General features: G+C 48.2%; 2 protein-coding genes across 2 annotated transcripts in view; both read right to left on the bottom strand.

Moving 5' to 3' along the window:
* Nucleotides 1-197, bottom strand: part of AKAP8 (A kinase (PRKA) anchor protein 8) — a gene marked incomplete at its 3' end in the record, with an annotated part of 20640 nt that extends 20443 nt beyond the window's left edge. Inside the window, exon 1 of the mRNA XM_010568880.1 lies at nt 127-197. Within this exon, the coding sequence (XP_010567182.1) occupies nt 127-145 (19 nt within the window). The remainder of the gene's footprint in view (nt 1-126) is intronic.
* A 5938-nt stretch (nt 198-6135) lies between these two features.
* On the bottom strand, nt 6136-18653 carry AKAP8L (A kinase (PRKA) anchor protein 8-like). Its single transcript, XM_010568865.1, has 13 exons — nt 18591-18653; nt 17116-17148; nt 15772-16012; nt 13187-13655; nt 12627-12750; nt 12405-12460; nt 11722-11758; nt 10226-10334; nt 9722-9863; nt 9192-9297; nt 8503-8633; nt 7583-7678; nt 6136-7092 (listed from the first exon to the last, which is right to left on the bottom strand). The coding sequence occupies exons 1-13, from the start codon at nt 18601-18603 to the stop codon at nt 6595-6597; spliced, it is 2055 nt and encodes a 684-aa protein (XP_010567167.1). The 5' UTR covers nt 18604-18653; the 3' UTR covers nt 6136-6594.
* Nucleotides 18654-18721: the final 68 nt, after the last annotated feature.

Here is an 18721-nt window from a genome sequence, read left to right on the forward strand (position 1 = left end):
CCGCCGCCAACCTCCCGCTCTCCTCCCCGCCGTTAACGGGGGAACCGCCGCCGAGGCCGGCGGGAGGACCGAGCCGCCATTCCGGGTGAGGGGAAGGGCCGGGCCCCGGGGCCGCCCCGCACCTACCGCCGTATCCCTGCTCCATCGCTCCCCCTCCGCCTCCGGCTCAGCAGCAGCGGCGCCGCACTGCCCGCCCGAGCGCCCGCTGCGCAAGCGCGCCGCTCCCGCCTCCCATTGGGCCCCGCCGCCGCTTTGGCCCGCCCACGAAGCTCTCCATTGGCCGCGCTCCAGAAGCTCGTCCCCGCCGTCGCTATTGGCCGATCTCGTCGAGAGGCGCGACCCTCCCGCCTCTCCTATTGGTCAGCGCTCCCCTGCCGGCATCGATCCCCCGATTCTATTGGCGGAGGCCCTTCCTCCGTGGGCCGACGCCGGGGCTCCCTCCTGTCAATCACAGCCATTCCCTCTCCTGATTGGGCGGCGGCGCAGGGCTCTGTCCTTCACGGTGCATGATGGGGGCGGCGGGGCTCACCACAGAGCGGGCCTTCACCCCTCACCCGCCCCTTGACCCCTCACCTTTGCCCCCTTAGTACCCAAACTGACCCTTGTCCTTCCCCCGAGGCCCACCCACGACACGAAGCCCTTCCCCGGCCCCTCGCAGCAATGGCGTCCTCCCACCCCAGCCCATGACAACCCTTCACCTCACGCAGCAGCAGGATCCCCGCCACCGACAAAAGCGGCGGCGACGAAGGCTTTGGCCCAGTGAGACGGTGGCTTTTTCCTCCCCCTTCAGGTTTCGCCCAAAAACAGATGAAAGAAGCTTAAAAGCAACCAGCAGCAGCGGGGAAACAAGTGAGGAGAGCCCAAAATCAGCCATAACCACGCCGTGGTCTTTGTCAAGCTCCACATCCTTTTCCAGACCCGTTTCATTCCTTTATTGCCTGAACCAAAGAGCAAACGGCTGAAGGACACGCTTTTATTGTAAATTCCAAAAGAAATCACTATAAATTACATAAAGGATGAACAATTGTGGCACCTTGGCTCAGCCTGGTATAAATTGAACCTACTTACTGCAAGGGAGGGAGCAATCCTTCAACTCCAGCAAGGTTCGATCAATGGAGCTTGAAAGAAAAGAGAAAAGATGTGGAAGAAGGAGAAAAAGCTTCTCTTCCAGTGGGAGAACCAGGAAAACTCCTGGAACAGCAACGGCTCATCATGGAAGAGGGGAGCAGTGGTAGAGTTAAGACCATCAGGTCAATGTTTCTTCTTCAGAAGATAAAAACAGGGTGAGGACGTTAACACTGCTCCCCCAAAATATCCCCATTTTGTGGCTCAGCCATGCCTGTTGCTTACTGAGGGATTTTTTTTTTTTCTGCTTTTTAAATTTTAATCCATTTAAAACCCAAGAAATTCCACAGTTTGAGTTGTGCAAGGAACAACCTCCTTTTGTTTGCGCTGTGCCACTTGGTGATTTCATTTGATGTTCTGTTTGCAGCCGTGATGGAGAAGTTGGAGCAGGAGCAGAAGTGTTGCGAGATAAGTTTGAGGGGGGGAAATAAAAGCTCCAAGAGCAGAGAGGGGTTTATTCCATCCCTCTCAGATGCCAGAACAGCACAGAGGCTGATAATGGATTTTTAACAGAATTCAGATAAATCCCAGGGAATACAGAGCCTGATGAAGAGAACCCAAATTATTTTAGACAGAAGGGCTGAACAAACACCTGAACTGCTTCTGTAGGAGGTGGAAAATGGATTGGTGGTGCCTAAAGAAAATCTTTACCTGCTAACTCTGGAAATTAGCACAGGAGCCAGGTATTAAGAGCCAAGATAAATTGATTTCCTGATTTGAGAAGGAAATCGGGAGAATTTAAGGTTTGTGTTAATAACAAATGGCCATGTCAGCATGTTGATTGGAGACTTACAGAATCCTACTACCATTATTTCCATACCTTAGGGAAATACTACTTATGGATTACATCTGGATTTCTAGCCTGGAAACATTCAGACTGCAAAACGATGCTCTGGGTGATATATTCTTGAAAGAAGTCCTCAATCTAATACCATTTAAAGTCTTGTTCATGTGTTTCTCATCTAAAATAATAAAAATAAATTAACATGAAGCTGTTGGCAACTTCACAGTCAGAGTAAGGAGTTAAATGGGTGCCGCCCTGCTGTATTATCAGTACATTTCTATATGTAATGCCACAGAAACAAGTTCTACCAGCCATCTTTAACTGCTGATGACCGATAAGACACCCCAGCAAGCTTAAGCGCCTCGGAACTCCTCGCTGCAAGATGCTCCCTACAGCGCTGGGAGACCTCGGAAGGAAGCAGAGGTACAAGGCCGGGCACATTCACAGGAAATCCTGCTGGGAGATGGGCTGTCTGCTCCAAAACACCCCAAAACTCGCCTCAAAACCTCCTGCAATTTCTTTCCCTGGATTTTTCCTGCAATCTCCTCCCCAGATCCTTCTTGTTTAGGTGCTACAAAAGTACCACTTTAGAGGAGAGAAGCAGATTGCGCTAGGCACAGGGGTGATCAGGCAGGATTTATAGAGCGGTGCAAGTGATTATAATTATTGTAATTAACTAAAATGATAAAATACCCAAAAAGCAGAAACTGAAATCTGGGCTGAACAATCAGAAAATAAAAGTTAAACCTGCTACCACCGCCGAGCCAGGGCCACTGCCGAGGGTATCACAGTAGCTGTAGCAGACATAAGGGCATTCTGTGTTAAAAACCCCCACCCACTCTTATTTATGGTGAGGTGCATAAATTCGAATTGTGGCACTTAACTGCATGTTCTCCAACAAATCAACACAGGATAGGGCTAGAAGACCTATGAAGCATGGAGGGAAGCAAGCGAAATCAATAATTTGGCTCACCTTTCCTTGAGGAAAAGCGGCAGCATCCAAAAACCATCATGACAGGTAAATCGAACTATCGGCCAGATGTATAGCACCTCTATCCTAAAGCCTGTCCCTCATAGCAGCCAGCACACAGGAGGAGCTGTGGTGAACTCTACACGATCGCTTACTCATCAGCAATTTTAAGAGGTAGTTCGTTCAGGGAAAGCATTTACAGGGAAGTTGACGCAGGAGGATTTTAGCACCCGCTGACTTCTCTGAGCCCTACCCAGCCAGTTTCTGCTTCCTTGCCTCTCCTCTTCTCTGCTCACGTGCTCCGAGTCCATGACATCTCTAGGGACGAGGTGCTTGGATGTTCCTGCGGATCATGGGCAGACTGAGGTCCATCCTGCTAGGCTTTGAGCAGTCCAAGGGGGTTTTAGTTAGCACGACTAATTAATTGTTGTCAGATGTTTGGAGTTTACTGCTTGCATCCTAGAGGAGCGCAGAGCCATGAAAACCTTAATGCTACATGTACGAGCACTAAGCATTTCCTACGCAGCCTATCTATATCTGCACTTAATTCAAGGATTTTGACTCAGAAGCCAAACCCACAGCAATATTTAGTGTATAAGGACCCAGTTACGTTGCAACCGTAAAGACCCAAACACTCCTGAGAAACTGGATGAGCCCCGACCTCATCAATATGGCAGCACAGATGGCAATCTGGGCTCAGAACCTCCTCGCACGCACCAGCTGCCTCTTGAGACGGACTCGCTCCTTGGCCAGACCTTTGAAAGGGAACACAAAGCTCAGAGTCCAAGGGAGGGGCTGTTGTCCAATTAATCCCTCACCAGAAGGTAGAAAGCTCAGCAGAACGGCACAGGGGAGTGTCTGAAATGCACAACTTGCCCGTTAAGCGACCTGAAAGGCAGTTGTTGAAAGGATAAAATTTACCTCTACAAGGGGAAGCTGGATTCTGCTATGAGGAGGCAAGATGTTCCTTCCAACCTGAAGGTCAGGAACACTGAGGTAACCTCACTCAGGCTGTGCCACAGTTACCCAAGAAGGGAATTAATTACAAATTGTTCTTTCATGCTGACAGCTGATTTTCTCTCCCTTTGTTGATAATCAGGGTGGAAAAAATAAAACCAAACAAACCAACAATAGGTAGAAGATAACCAGTGCAGCAAGCAGCCCGAACTCCACTCACTGTTCCCTGCTGGAAGTTCTGCAGATGTTTTGATTGATGCCAACGCTTCTGGAGTGGGTGAAAGGGAACAGGAGGAGGTGCTGACCTTGCTGACCAGGAGGTGAAGAGTCATCTCCTGAAAAACCAGCTGGGAAGCACCGTGTTTAACACACAACCTGCAGCCCGCAGCGGTGCCTCTTCTCAAAATTCGTTTCTCAAGCCAGAATAATAGTACGTTAGAGAAATAGGGACAGCAGAAAGGGGAAAGTAAGGAAATAAAGCAGAAAGGGGAAGGTATAAGGAAGGTGTAACTCGTTGTATTACAAATAAAGGTGGGGTTTGTCTGTTTTTAAAAACAACATCTGGCTCACAGAGATCTCACCATTTTCAGGACCCAATATTTAAGGTTACAGGCAGCCTACCCCGATTAAAGAATCAATTATCTTAAGTAAACCTTAAATCAAAGGTATTTCCCAATAATGCTTTCTGAAACTCCACCCCAATTAAAACGCAGTAAAAACGCAAGCAGAGCACAGGTCTTAACACTTCAACGAAGCCAAGCTCAGTTGTTTTCATCAGCTAAGTAAATCTAGATCAGAGGGTTTCTACAGAGAAAAGCAGGAAGAAACCTGGAAATCACCACAAAACTCTGCTGAGTAAGGAGGAAAAGCCAGCAGCTGTAAAAAGGAGGCGACAGAATTGAGACTCTTTTCTTGGCACAGGCTAAATTTGAACAGATGAAGGTGGCTAGCTGAATGCCCGTCTGCCTTCAAAGCAAAAATGTGTGAAGATTACGCTTCCGAGGCATCCCCTTCTCCTGTTTTACAGCCTTCAAAATTATCCCCCAGTGCCACCAGTGCCTTCCAAGACACCCCGTTCATTCCCGCAGCATGCAAACGGCACTCAGCGGTAATTACGCCACTGAGCTCAAACACGCATCGAAGAGAGATCTGGGGGATCAGGCTCAATATGCTAAAACACCTCAAAACTGCTAGATGTCCGATTAAACCCATGCAAGAGGTGGAAGCAAGTAGCAGCCAACTCCCTTGACACCCAACAGCTCCCAGGGTCAACCTCGGGATCAAGCCATACCCGCACAAGAGGGAATGAGCCAAATTCCTTCCAACCCCGATGAGGTATTTAGTGACTCAGGCTATTAATTATGTTTGGAAAAGAATCTTCCAGGACTAGTCTGAGATGTCTGTCTGCAGGAGGTGGGTTCACTGCTCAGGAAGCCAAGTGGGCAATACCAGGATAAACAGTTCAGGACTTGAGCTCGGTGTTTTCACGGGTAATAAATCTCCCTGGCATGGAGCAGGTGAAACGTTCCCTCTCATGGAGCTCATCTCATCCATCTTGCAATCCCATTAGCTCGCAGACGACTTCACGGGCACAACTGAAGCATCCGGCAGTCGCTGCCACCAGGGACCCGTGCTGGAGGAAAGGGGTTTGAGGTCGGGAGCAGTCTCGGCACTTTGTCTTCATATTAATGCTTAAACCTCCCTTTCTCCGCATTGCTGGGGAAAACTTCTCTCGTACAAACAATTTGCACCAAGTTGGAAGTTTGTAAGACTGGATTTGGCGTCACGCTGGCGATTCAAGGCTAAGCACGTCCTCATCTGTCAACCCATCCAGCAGGAAAGCTCCCAGCCACTCCTCTGTAGCAGGAATAACCTCTGCGGTGTCATGGAAACTAATTTCTTTACTTCTCCCTCATTTCAGGAAGGAGAATCCGTACTCCAGGTGATGATTAACCAATGACAGCTTCAACCAAGTGTTTACTGCTAACACAGGTTAAGTCGGCTCCATCTGCAGTGCTGAATGAAGAGAGGAAAGCTGAGCTGAACCCAAATCCTGAACCAGAACATGGAGACGCAGGCTTTGTAGACCAGTTCTAAGCCTCCAACCTCTCGCAAGCTTTACCAGGGCACCAGAAATTAAGGCAGAGTCACAGGTAATCTCAGGATAGTCCTTTTATCTCCACCCACCAAAACATTCACCTTTAAAATGAAAGCATTTTACAAACAATACAATGTCGACACCACTTAGTTTCGCTCCGCATTAAAAGGAAGAATAAAACATCAGGGGGGAATATTACAGTCACATGGAAGTTACGCAGAACCTTAACGGCGTACACTGCAGAAATTAAAACCCCGGAACCAAATTTCTGATGTTTCCAGACAGGCTAAGGGAACAAACCACATCTTTGTTAAATATAGAAAAGTTTAAATTCAGGGGGAAGAGAAGAGGTTTTGTTTGCCAGATTGTGAAGTAGCACTGGTTTGCACACATGCTCAAAAGGAAATTCTCCTAGTACAAAGCCATCTAAAAAACAGAGAACGCACAAAACCTAGCTACTAAAATGAAGATCTGGGTAAAAAAAATTCCTCTATTTTCCCAAAAAATCACTTTACAGGTAAAGGCTTCCACTGCCTAAGTGAGTTTAGTAGAATGAGAACTCAAAACACGTTATGAAATTCACAGATACAGTTATGTTTAAAAAAAAAATCACAACAAAATACGTCAGGTCTTTTACACATCAGCTTCCCCCTCCAGAGTTTACTCCGCATCCTCATCCTCTTGTGCTGCAGCAGCTTCCTCACTTTCTTCCTCCTCATCTTCTACTTCCACGCCTTCTACTGGCTGTTGCTCTTCTTCCTCAGGGAGAGATTCCTCTGCAGGTGGGGAAGTCTGCTCCTCCGTGTTTTCTGCATCCGGCTCCACCTCTGTTTGTGCTTGTGCCTCGATTTCTGTCTCTGTCCCTGTTTCTTCTTGCTCCCCCTCATTTTCAGCACCTTCTGCTTCTGGGTTCTCTTCAGGATCCTTGTTTTCCTCATCTAGATTTTCCTCCTCCGGATTTTCTTCTGGATTTTCCTCTTCCAGATTTTCCTCTTCTGGATTTTCCTCCTCTGGATTTTCTTCTTCTGGATTTTCCTCCTCATCTTTGTTTCCATCTGCTCCTTCTGCTGTTCCTTCCTCTGCATTTCCACTGGCTCCCCCTTCTCCTTCCTCATGCTCTTCTTTTTCTTCTGGGTCATCCGTGAAAGGATTCTCACCCTGAAAACAGAAGACAAACATTCATCTGCTGTGAGTTTATCTCTGGCTGCTTCGAGGAATTCACACCGGCTACGTGCCAGCAAACCCTCCCAGTAATTTTAGAGTAATGGTTGCACTGAAAGCAGTCAAGTGAGCAGCTCCTGAAAGCAGATGCTGCCTCGAGAATTCAAATCAACACTAATATTAGCAGCAACAGCGCAACGGTCAGGCCTGTGGCCAAAGTTTAAGCTGGAGGCCTTGCTCATCCTGCTCGCTCAGGGTTCAGTGTAACATGTGAGGCAGAAGATGACAGATGAAGTCATCTGCACTGTTGAGACTCGATGACCAGCAACCAGGAATCCGACATATTATCAAAAAAACTCCCCAAATCACCTCAAGGTTCAGCTAATAAGCACCTTCATAAGTCGACAGCAGCTACCGTGAAATTCCTACAGCACGGAAGCCTTGCTATCAGCTTGACCCCATGCCAAGCTGCTCCGCAAATACCTACCTTCAGGTACCGCTCCAGTTTCTTACTGATTAGTTTGTTGTTGAGAATACTCCTTGCAACTACTAGCGACGATTTCTTGGACTGCTCCATCATAGCCTGTACGGGAGGACAAAAAACTGCACTTAGACTTTGTTCTTAATTAACTCACGAGGCCAATCATTAGGCACAGCTCAGTGGCGGACAACAGGCTACAGAGCACACTTTGGTATTTGGGTAGGTGGCAACACAGCAATATTTAAGAAATCTGCTATTTTCTGCACATTCCCTAAATTCTGTGCTTCAGAAAGGTGAGTATCAGGCAGCCAAGGAAAAGCCACGTGGGTTGTTTCACACACTTCTACCAGCAGGATCGTTTCATCTTTCAGTCTGAAATTTTGAATTTTGATTTTGCTGAGGTATGGGGAGCAAAGGACGGCTGAACAGCTGAGCGCTGCAGATGGTAATGCAGCCTGCTCAACATCGCCACAGTAACGCGTCAAGATTTACAGTTGTGTGCCGATAGATGTATCTTAAAGAGCTGTCGTCTGACAGCCATCACCTCGGATCACTGCTCGTGGGTATAGTAAAGCTTGTAACAACATCATCCTACATGTACGTGGAAGTGGGGGAGTCAGAAAGCTGTTTATTTTGCAAGAAATGGGGCAAGAGACACAAGATCTTGTTTTCAGATCAGCACGAGGCTTTGCCAAAGGTGTTATAATCCCGCTAACATCTTGCTTGCCAGCTTTTGCAAAGGGAAAGTTTCTGGGGACACAAGAACATCAAAATTAACTGCAGACTGTCGAGAGAAGCACTGAAGAGGATGAAGACAAGTTCTCCCTGGTTTCAGGAACCACATGAACTAAACCCATCCAAATTCATGCTCCTGTTACTGCAGCTGAAGCCTGCAAGACCCGTGAGGCACCAGGCTGCCCACTCACCCTGCGGTTGTGGTTGTGGTCAAGCGACTTCAAGTGTTTCTGGATGATGCCATACTGCATTGGGATGAAGAGGTCACACGCAGCACAGTGAGCCGCCTCCACCTTCTTAATAAAATGCTCCATACCAACATCTGAAAAGGAAGATAAGAACGGTATTAAGTAGAAAATAATCTAGGGATTTGTGCTGTGTTCCAGATTTTACTCCAGCCTGCATTTAGAAACTCAGGTTTTAACCACCACAAACTCGGTTTTAACCACCACAAACTCGGTTTTAACCCTTCCACTGGCATCAAAACAGTCTTCCCAGGGAGCAGGAGAGGAGCCAAGCGGAGCGTGTGTTATATACAGCCAGGTTAACAGAATACCGCTGGCCCAGATACAAGCCTGGCTGCATGCCACAACAATGAGTGACGCGAGCTGCAGCTGCATCAGCACTGCAGGTTTGCAAGAAAAAAAAAATCTCTTCAGCCAGCTAATCATTTAGCTGGTGTCCACAAAGCCAGCTAATAACCTGAAGTGCCTGACGGTGCACTTGAGCAGACAGTAGGTTTTACTCTTCAGCAACACCAGCAGGTTCTTCCCCTCCCGCTTTTTACTACTTTTTACTGTTTTGCTATTTATAGAGTTGACGAGGCAGCCAATACGTTTGACAAAGGAACTCTCGCACGCACACAGGTAGGACCTCTTACCTTGCGTAAGATCTTGGTCCCTGTAAATCTGCTGAATAACCGCGTTAATGTCTTCAATTGCTTTACGACGCTCTTCAGTTTTCCTAGTTTTATTAGCGACATATTCCTGTACGGCAGAATATATCATATTAATCTTTTCCCCCACCACCACTTTTAGGTGCACCTCTCTAGCGTGCTCATCCTAAAGATCCTACAAATCCCACCACACGTTGTCCTGCAGGTAGCACTGCCTTTCAGCACTTAAGTCACCCATTCCGGCCACCAAAATCCATGGTGGGCAAGTACTTTATTTCCTACCAGTCCAACCAGTAAAACCAGAGGTTAAATGACCTCTTCAAAAGAAGAGGGCAGTCAAGGCAGAGCTCTGATGCTTTAGCCCAACTTTACTCCACCTTCTCTAGTGGTTTCCACAACAGTTACTTAGAGAGGCAGTTCAGGAGCTTTACAGCATCTCCAAAATCATAAATAATAATAATAATACAACCCCAAACTCTGAAACCCAGAGGACAGAAACATAACCAGAGGCTCACCTGGAGAAAGTCAGCTGTTTGTTGAGGCAACTTGGTGCCGACAAACTTGAAGTGTTCCTTATGGAATTTACTCTCAAGGTGACTGTTCATCTCGTCATCATAGAAGGTCCGATATTTGCATAACGAACAAACAAACTGGATCCTGTTGAGAGAGTCCGAGGCGAAGGGAAGTGATATTCAAACCAGTCCATTCCAGCTCTACAGGGCACTGCTTTCTCACTGGATCTACTCCCTCACTATGTTTAAGGGGTGGCAGATAAACTCATGAAGTCTCCAACCCTTTAAACATTTACAGGATGTTTCCCAGAGGCTTTCCCATTTCTATTTATCTTTTAAGCATGGATGGCAAGAAGACTAGCAGGAGAGCAAAGCAGTTTCTACAAGGAACAGACAAAACACTGGAACAACTGGAAACAAAAGGATGGACCCTGGCTGCAAGTACTATGGTCCCAGAGAAGAAAGCGACATCACTAAAAAAAACCAAAATAAAATAGGAGATGTTACCTTTCTACCATGCGATCCCGATGCCTCTTCTTTTGTCTCTCTTGAGTTTTCTTGCCCGCCTGCAATTTGCGTTTGATTTGACTGATCTCTTCTTGAATTGTTAAAGCACCTAAGTGTTTAAAGCAGGTTGTATTTCAGGGCACTACTTGAGGACACCACCTGATTAAAGAGAATTTCCCTAGACAAGTTTAGTCGTCAGCCCGACCAACCCACACAATCGAGAAACACCGTAGAGTCGAGAAGCTGCTCCCACCAGCCAACTACAGATAAACCTCTGGTTTATACAACAGTGCTGCCCCCCCACCCCCCCCAATTAGCTTTTTCCAAAAAAAAGCTGCACTGGGACAAGCTTGGCAGGTGGGGGGCAGAGGGGAGAACCACAGCAGAAAGATTCCAACGTGGTTTCCCAGCCCTTTATTTTAATTACTGTTTGCTACTACTAGTTTTATGAGATTTTAAGTATTAATTAGTTACAGGATTTTTTTTTTTTTTTTTTAGTACCACCTGCTCAGATTTGTTCAGCCCCAAAGTGAACACTGGCAATGCAATAAAGCTTGGGTAAGGGGGATGAATTTACACCACTTTGGGGACAGAAAAGCTGCTTCTCTGTCCGCCCGCCCTGGCATACGCATGGGCACGTCCCAGGCTCAAATTTACGCTGCCCACTGGCAGGACGGGCGGCAAGGACCCCCCCACGCATCTTGCCAGGAGGTTTCCTTCCAGCCCTCCTGCTTCTCTCAGCTCCCTTTGGGTATCGCAGTGCTTCTCCGACCGGCCCTGTCTCTCCAAGCCAGGAAGCTCCATCCCGTTTCACAGCCCAAACAACTTAACCAAAGTCAAGTCTAGGGCACAGCGGGAAATTAAATCTGGTTCCCTAAGCCCCAGGCTAGCAGCTTCACCAACCTACCTTGACCAAGGGATCCAGCTCCTCCCTAGCAGGGCTTTTACAGCACTTCCTTATCCCTGAGCAGACACAAAGGATGGGATTCATCTGACTAAATGCAGACATTACAGCTGAGCTAGTCCCCTGTCCCCCCGTCAGCGGAGATCTGACAGGTCTCATCCTGAAGAGCAAATGAATTGGTGCCCTGGGAAGGGCCCTCCCCGTATTTCTCCGCCTGGCTATGGCGTTGCAATCCCACCAGAGCCTCACACACAAGAGCCTTGACTGCTCTCGCTCGTAGGACCCCACCTCTGATGGCTATCGCAGCACCAGACCAGCGTCCCCAGGGGACTTGTGGACACGCGCAGAAGCCAAATTGCCCTTCAGCGAGAAGGTGCAGAGGTTTAGCTCAGGTCACCAAGACGCAACGGACCAGAAGGGACAGCGAAGCCACAAGGCAAATGGACTCTTAAGAACCGAAGGAGCCTAAATAAACCCATCGGATTTAATTGGAAATATCTCTTCTGGCCAGGTCGGAGCACTCGACTGGAGGGGGGTTGTGCTCTGCGCAGAGCTTCGGAGCGCAAACGAGCCGTCGTGCACACCAACTCACCTTTCTCTGAATCTTTTCCTTCTTCATCTTCCCCTTCCTAAAAATGCAACGTTGCAAAGTTAAAACCGTCTAGCAAAAGCGAACGTCTGGAGGCTGGTTTGACACCTTCACCAGCCTGCTGCCTCTCAAACCCTCCCCAGGCACTCAAAGCACCGCACGGAGAAGCGACATCTCCATCGGATCTGGCTGCTCCACGCTCCCTTAGTGCGGGGAAATCCAGCATAGCACCTGCTTGCTCGGCAGGAGATGTTTCTACAACACCTGCAGGTCTTATACGCGAGAGACCTCCCCCCACCAAGCTGAAGGGCACCGGCAGACGGGTGCCGTCAGTCCCCATCTAGAGCGAGGCAACATAATCCCACACTTGCGGATTCTCCACGTTGCAGGCAATTGATTTGGGGGTTTTCCTTACTTAAAGCTCTTTGTGTACGGGTGTTTTACTGCGTTTTGACACCGTAAAGTGTCTTGCAGTGATGTTGCGGCTGGTGGCTGTAGCTGGGAAGCCCCCGTAATGTCCATGTGTCCCTTGGTGGAGCATTTTGCTTCCATCCACTCCCCCCAACTTGTCCAAGCCTCCACCACCTGGCTTGGTGTGGGAGTAACATGGGAGTCCAGGATTATCCCCTCACCAACCAGAACTACAGCTTTTAATCACAATAAAGTAGTTTCCAAGAGTAACTTACACCTCTGGAGCCCTCCTTCTCCTCTTTTTCTCCTGATTCTCCTTCTGTTCCCTCCTCTGAAAGAAACAGCACAGTCAGCATAAAGAGAGGTTACCCAGATCAACACCAACAATTTTGCCACCACGTTAAACGTGTGGCAAAGCACGACAGCTCTGCCGAAAATAAAGACAGTGGCAGCTTTATATCGCTCCCGAGCATGTCGCAAAGCTGCTCCACTCTTACCGTTGTCAGAGTCGGAGTTATCGGAGCCGTCTGTCTTTGCTGCCTTGCTGTCGGGTTCATCGGAGCTGTTTGTTTGCTTCCGCTTCTTCGCGGTGGGATCTTTTTTGATTTTCTTTTTCTGGGGCTGCGAGAGAAAAGAAAGGTTAATCCCTGCAACACAAGCAGGTGCCCTCTGCAGCCAGCAATGTCTTATTTTACTCATTTTTAGTGAGTTAAGCTTCCTGCATTGAGTTTCTGACAGGCAGAGTTGATCAGGAAGGACATAATCCACCACACCTCTATCCCGTAATATAGAAGATTAAGCCATGAAGGGCTGCAATATTCTCCTACCCTCAGAAAACAAAGTTTTTAGGATTAAAACATCTCATGTATCAATACTGCTCTCCTCCTCAGTTTGCTTAGGAGAAAACATACTACCGAGCCAGTAACATGCAGAATTATACATTATCGCTTCCCAGAGAGTATTTTGGAGCCCTTTGCTACAGGACATGTGGGTCTGTTGGGAAATAAAGTCTCTCATTCGAGCCAAGCAGGTGGGAGGATATCGCACAAGTACTTACTTTAAAATCCGAGTCCCACATTTTCCAGTTTCTCCTCATCCGTTGTTTCATCATTCCTCCTCCGTAACGCATATTTCCCGAGAAACCTCGCATTCCCTGGAACATGCTGAGTTCTGGGATAATGTTGTGGGAGAAGAGGGAAGGAAGCCTGGAGGATCCGTGGGGACCGAGACCTCGCGATCCCATTGATTGCGGAGGCTCGTTCCACTGTCCGCCCATGCGCCCAGGATAGGAAGACGCCATGGGTCTGTTATTGCGTCCGTCTCTACCCCAGTTCTGACCCCGTTGACCAAAGTTATCCCGTGCTCTGTTCTGGTATTGATCCCGGCGGTTCCCATAGAAGTTGTCATAGTGACCTTCATAGGCGTTATCGTTGTCGTGTTCAGACTCGTTGTAATCGTAGCTAGATCGGTACATGTCACGGTCATTCATCGAAGACCTCGAGTCGTAGGATTCGTACGAGTCGTACCTGCAAGAGATGCGTCAGTGAGACACCACTGAGAAACGGTAGCAGAGGTGAAGCAAACAAAACCCTTCCAAACAGATTTTTAAGTTTATTTTTCAATCAGCAGATGTGTCACTCAACATGGGACATATTTCACTGCGGAGCGGGACAAGACATGGACCAGCAGGAGCTGGTGACAGAGCTTCAAGGTTTCAGTCCCGCTGGTGGAAGAACCAGAGACCTTTAGACACAGGAAAACCCTGATGCCAGGGAGCCCCTTGAACCATCTGTTTCTTCCAGAATTACCAGAATATTTTAAATGAATAAAAAAAACCAAGCACATTGAGCAAAGGTTCCTTCACCAGCTGAGGTGGGGGCTTATCACTTTGTCCCCACTCCCAAATACTGGGCTCAAAAAGAACTTTAGGAGCAGCTGAAGAGAACCAAGAGCTGCTCATTGTCACAGCAAGTTTCACCTTATCCAGAAATACTTCCCGGAACACTGAGATTTGCTACTCAAGGAACACCTTGGCACAATCAAAGACCTATTCCAGATCCACCCTTCCTCACTCCCCATATGCAATCCATCCATTAACGACCTGTTGTCCCCAGCTGGAAAGCCAACATATGCCCCACCTATTTTAAAACCTTTTTTCCTCCTAAAAATGAGGCCACAGAGGATTTTTAGCTTTACATTCTGCAATACTAAAATGCTTCGTACTGGAATTTAAGGCTTTGTGTGCTTGCCAGCAGCACTCTGACCAACAAGGCAGGCGAGGAAGAAACCTGCTGCATGAGAAAAGATTGTGATGCTGAACTAACGAGCCTCGTCAAAGCATGACCTCCTTGCCACTGCACTTTACAGCAAGGCCTTGAAACCACAGAGATCAGAATCAGCAGGGGGAAAAAATGTTATCATGGCTCCAAGGTCAGAAGAAAGTCACCCCGCTGATAAAAGGAGAGATGTTGGGGCTACAAAATCAGACCAGGCACCAATGGAGGAACTGCCAGTGTCCGATTACACGTAAGCCAGAGCAGCTGGAGGGTGAGCAGCTCCTTTTCTGCTCCGTTATAGCCCAGAGCTGATATTCTCCAAGTGATTTATCTTTCCCTTACTGTGTTTCTCATTATTTCCTGCACAGAGCAAGAAATTTTTAGCTTTTTAATAAAACCTATCCCATCCCAACTGGTGCGGCAGTGCCAAGTCAGTGGAAACACGCCGCCGGCAGGAGCATGCCTGCAAGCAGGCGACCGCTGGTGCACGAGATCGAAGTGGAGAAGCCCAAAATGATGTCTGAAGGGACAAGAGTCCAGGGAATGATTTGGCAAACCCTTTCCAGCACAGTTAAACCGAGCAAGTGACCAAAACAAATCAATTTGATATAGTAGTACGGACGTATCATTTCTTAAGAGAGTTACTGTTTTGGAATTGTAAGAGTGGAGTAGAAGACAGTCACTTCACATTTATTAATATTTACTCCTGAATTTTACTTTGTCTAACATAGCTTTACTTATTTAAGGCATTAAAAACCTGGAGTAAGTAGTCGCCCTGCAGAAATACCAAGTCCTCGCTCAAAACTCACAGTGTGTGTTAGTAAGTAAGAAGTCTTTAGGGAAAGAATCCTATTTATTAGTACTTAAACATTAACACAGATCAGCAAGGAGCTGACTACATCGTAGAGCTGAGCATCTACTGCGACACTGGCTACAAAAACCTCACTGCAGCAGCAGAGGTTAATCTATTAATCAAAATTAGTAATTTAAATTCAGATTTAAGCATGAAATAGTGCCTTATTTTCCTTAGCACTGCTCTAGAAGTACATAAGCAAGCTCGTGAGAACATTGCTTATAATTATCATTTCACTGAAGAACCCAAATTTCAGCCACTGCTGGAAAAGCTGCACTGTAAGCCCCAAATGTGGAATTTTTTTGCCAGACACGGATGAAAACTTAGTATAAAATCCTATTTTACAGTTACAGCAGGCGAGAGGAGGATGGCTGAGCCAGCTATGGACGCTCACTTGAGTCACAACACCAGAAAAGGTAAGAATGAGACCAGCAAGGAACAAACGGAGCAGCAACGACTCTTAACGAGCAGCAGATCGTTACAGCATCTCCTCGCCTCGTGCCCTGCACTCACCTGTCTCCACCAGATCCGTAGTGCCCTCCTTGCATCGTGTCCGTATCCATGTGCGACACCATGTCTAAGCGCTGGTTCATTTTCGCAATGACGGCGTCAGCGTTGCTGCCGCCCGAACCGTCGGGGTTCATGTCAACGTCCGAATTGGCCATTTCCCAGGAGTTCGAAGTGGCCATGCCATATCCGTAATTACCCGAGTTATCCTGGCCGTATCCATAGCCGTAACTGTATCCCTCATAACCTGGAACAACAAAAATAAGACCTGGATTTATTTCCAGTTATCCAGGTTCGCAAATATTTTAATTTGAATTAAGATGCCCCAAGCAAGCATCACAGGGAGTTAAAAAAAAAACGAACAAACAAAAAAAACCAACTCAACTTTCTATCTAAGTCACCTATAAACTTTGAACTGTTGAGCTCATAAAGGTTTAAGGGAACAATTTGCTTGCCCAAGTCCCATAAAACACAGCCACAGCCTATAGCTTCCTCCGTCTAACCTGCTCAGGAGAGGAATAAACATGACCAAGGCAGAGCCTCCATAAAAACCTGTTTTGAGGTAACACAGAGAACGCGAAGAACCATTTTAAGCCGGTTTTTAGTTTGATACAAAGCTGTTGGTAGCCAGACGAATGCAGCTAGGACATACCTTTGCCAGAACCTATTAAACTGCTTTATAACCCCTTAAATCCAAAAGGATGACGCTATAGCGCGTACCTGCCCTCGCCAAAGACAGTACAGCCGAGCACTGAAAGCAAAAACACTTTCGGCCTAGCGTTTTCCAAACATTTTCTATCAGAAAGCGACAGAGAGACTTCTCCTCTTGCTAAAGAAGCCAAAACTGTTATAAACCAAAAAAAAACCCCAGTGTAAGAATAACACACAAAGCCAATTAAAAGCCTGTTGAGGCTTAAAATTTAGGTTTTTCTTTCCCCGGCCCTTTTGTTTGGCTGCTGGCATGCGTGGAGAGGGAGTTTGTATTTCTGCTGTCTCCCCAAACCTCGATTTACATCATCACCTACACTGACTTCATTCAGGTTTTCCAAGTGGCAGAAAGGGGTTTTTTTGGGGGGTGGAAAACAACCCCCAAACCCAAATATTCCGCCTAGAACAGTTTTCCTGTGCAACCAGGAACAGCAACAAAGTTCTCTGTTGGCTTCAACGTGGATTTTTAAAATAAAGAAGAAAAATGTCACAGAGGTGGAACAGTAAGAGACTACACGGGGTCTGTGCTGCGGCGGGGACGGCGCTTGTTCATCACCGACCTCGGCGCGTCTCCCTCAGGCTCAGGAAACAGATCTGAAGTGGAAGGTAATAAACCATTACTCCAGTTTTTACTGTACTTGCCTCTGTTCGTCCCAGAGTTCCAGTCTCCATAACCTAGAAAAGGGCAAAAAGCAATTAGAGACGAGTTGATTGTTAGAGTGGCAGTTGCGGCCGAAGACATTCTCATTACCCAGCGTCAAAATGGAGCCACGCCCCCAATAATCCACAAGTCTTGCACCAAATATTGAAGAAATCAGACCTTAACGTCGCCCCAGCAATGACGTCCCCACAAGAAGAACATCCTTTGCCCCTCTTACAGAAAATCCAGGGTTTAATTTCAAGCTGAGCTCTTGGTAACGATTTCCACGACCAAGTATTTTGGGAGCGGAGGCGAAGCGTTTGAGAAAGCTAGAGGGGTCTCGCACAGAATAAACCCCGCTCCCATTAATGCCTAAAAAGAGAGGACCTGGGACACATCGGGAAGTTTTAATCCCATCGTTCGCCAACCTGCAGCCTCCCAGGACTGACATTCAGACGCCCTTTGAGGCAAAACGTATCTCGACGGCATCTCTGCACTTTGCCCTTGCAGGAAATCAGCTGGAAGATGGGAAGATACTGGGATGGAAAGACACGGTCTGGACACCGACATCCCGTGCTCCCCAGTCAAGAAACCGTTAGCCCAATGTTAATTTTCAAAGCAATTACACCCTCATTAACCAGGGTACGTATGCACACGGCTCTGCTTCGCACGAAGCTACACGCGTGCTGTGGGAAAGCAATGTTACCTTGTAGGTTGTCATTGTGATTTCCCCCTTAATTAGAAACTCCCCTTCCCAGAAGGCAGCTAATTTATTAATTTTCTTTTTCTTTTCCTCCCCCCCGGTGTCACCGTTACAACCTGAGCCACTTCCAGCCAAAACAGTTGACACTGAATAAAGCAGCAAATCGCTTCCTACACCCACCGTACTCCACAGGTGAGCAGAGATGCCGCTCTAGGAGCCAGCAGAGGTCTCAAAACGTCAAGATTAAAAGGAGAAAAAGGCAAAATTGCCACTAAATCAGGCGAGGAGAGTTACAGCCGTGACCTGAGCGAGGATGAGGAATTCCTGTCCAGCCACCACCACCAGGCAGAAATCAGAGGGAACCTCATTAAGCTTGATTAAAAAATAAATCAATTTTCTGTCAGAAGGAAGAGCCTGGCTCGCTCGCCTTCTCTGCCAGGGAGAGGCTGGCGGCTCCCCCTGCCCCCGGCCTGAGGGTACCCGGGGAGCACCGGACCGGAATCCCGGGGGTGAGAACCCGACGGGCCGAGGCGGCAGAACCAACCTCCCGGCCCTGAAGCCCCGCTGACAGGGGAACGGGACGAGGCCGGGCGAGGCGGCAGCGCCCGTCACCCCTCAAGGGGCCCGGTCGTCCCGCAGAGCTCCGGCCTCTCCCCGTCCCCGGCCTCACCACCACCCCCGAGACCCGGCGGGGACCGCGGCAGAGCCCTCGACCGCGTCCCGGTTCCCCGGCGGGGGCCGCCCCCGCCGCCATCTTGCGCCGCCGCCCCTCACCTGAGTAACTCATGATGGCGGCGCCGCCGCCCGCCGCCGCCTCCTCCTGCGCGAGACGGTAACGGCGGCGCGCGAGCCCCGCCCCCCCCGCCCCATTGGTCGCGCCGCTCCGCCTGCCCCGCTCTCATTGG

Source organism: Haliaeetus leucocephalus, unplaced genomic scaffold, assembly GCF_000737465.1.
Source record: "Haliaeetus leucocephalus isolate CR32 unplaced genomic scaffold, Haliaeetus_leucocephalus-4.0 Scaffold261, whole genome shotgun sequence".
NCBI lineage: Eukaryota > Metazoa > Chordata > Aves > Accipitriformes > Accipitridae > Haliaeetus > Haliaeetus leucocephalus.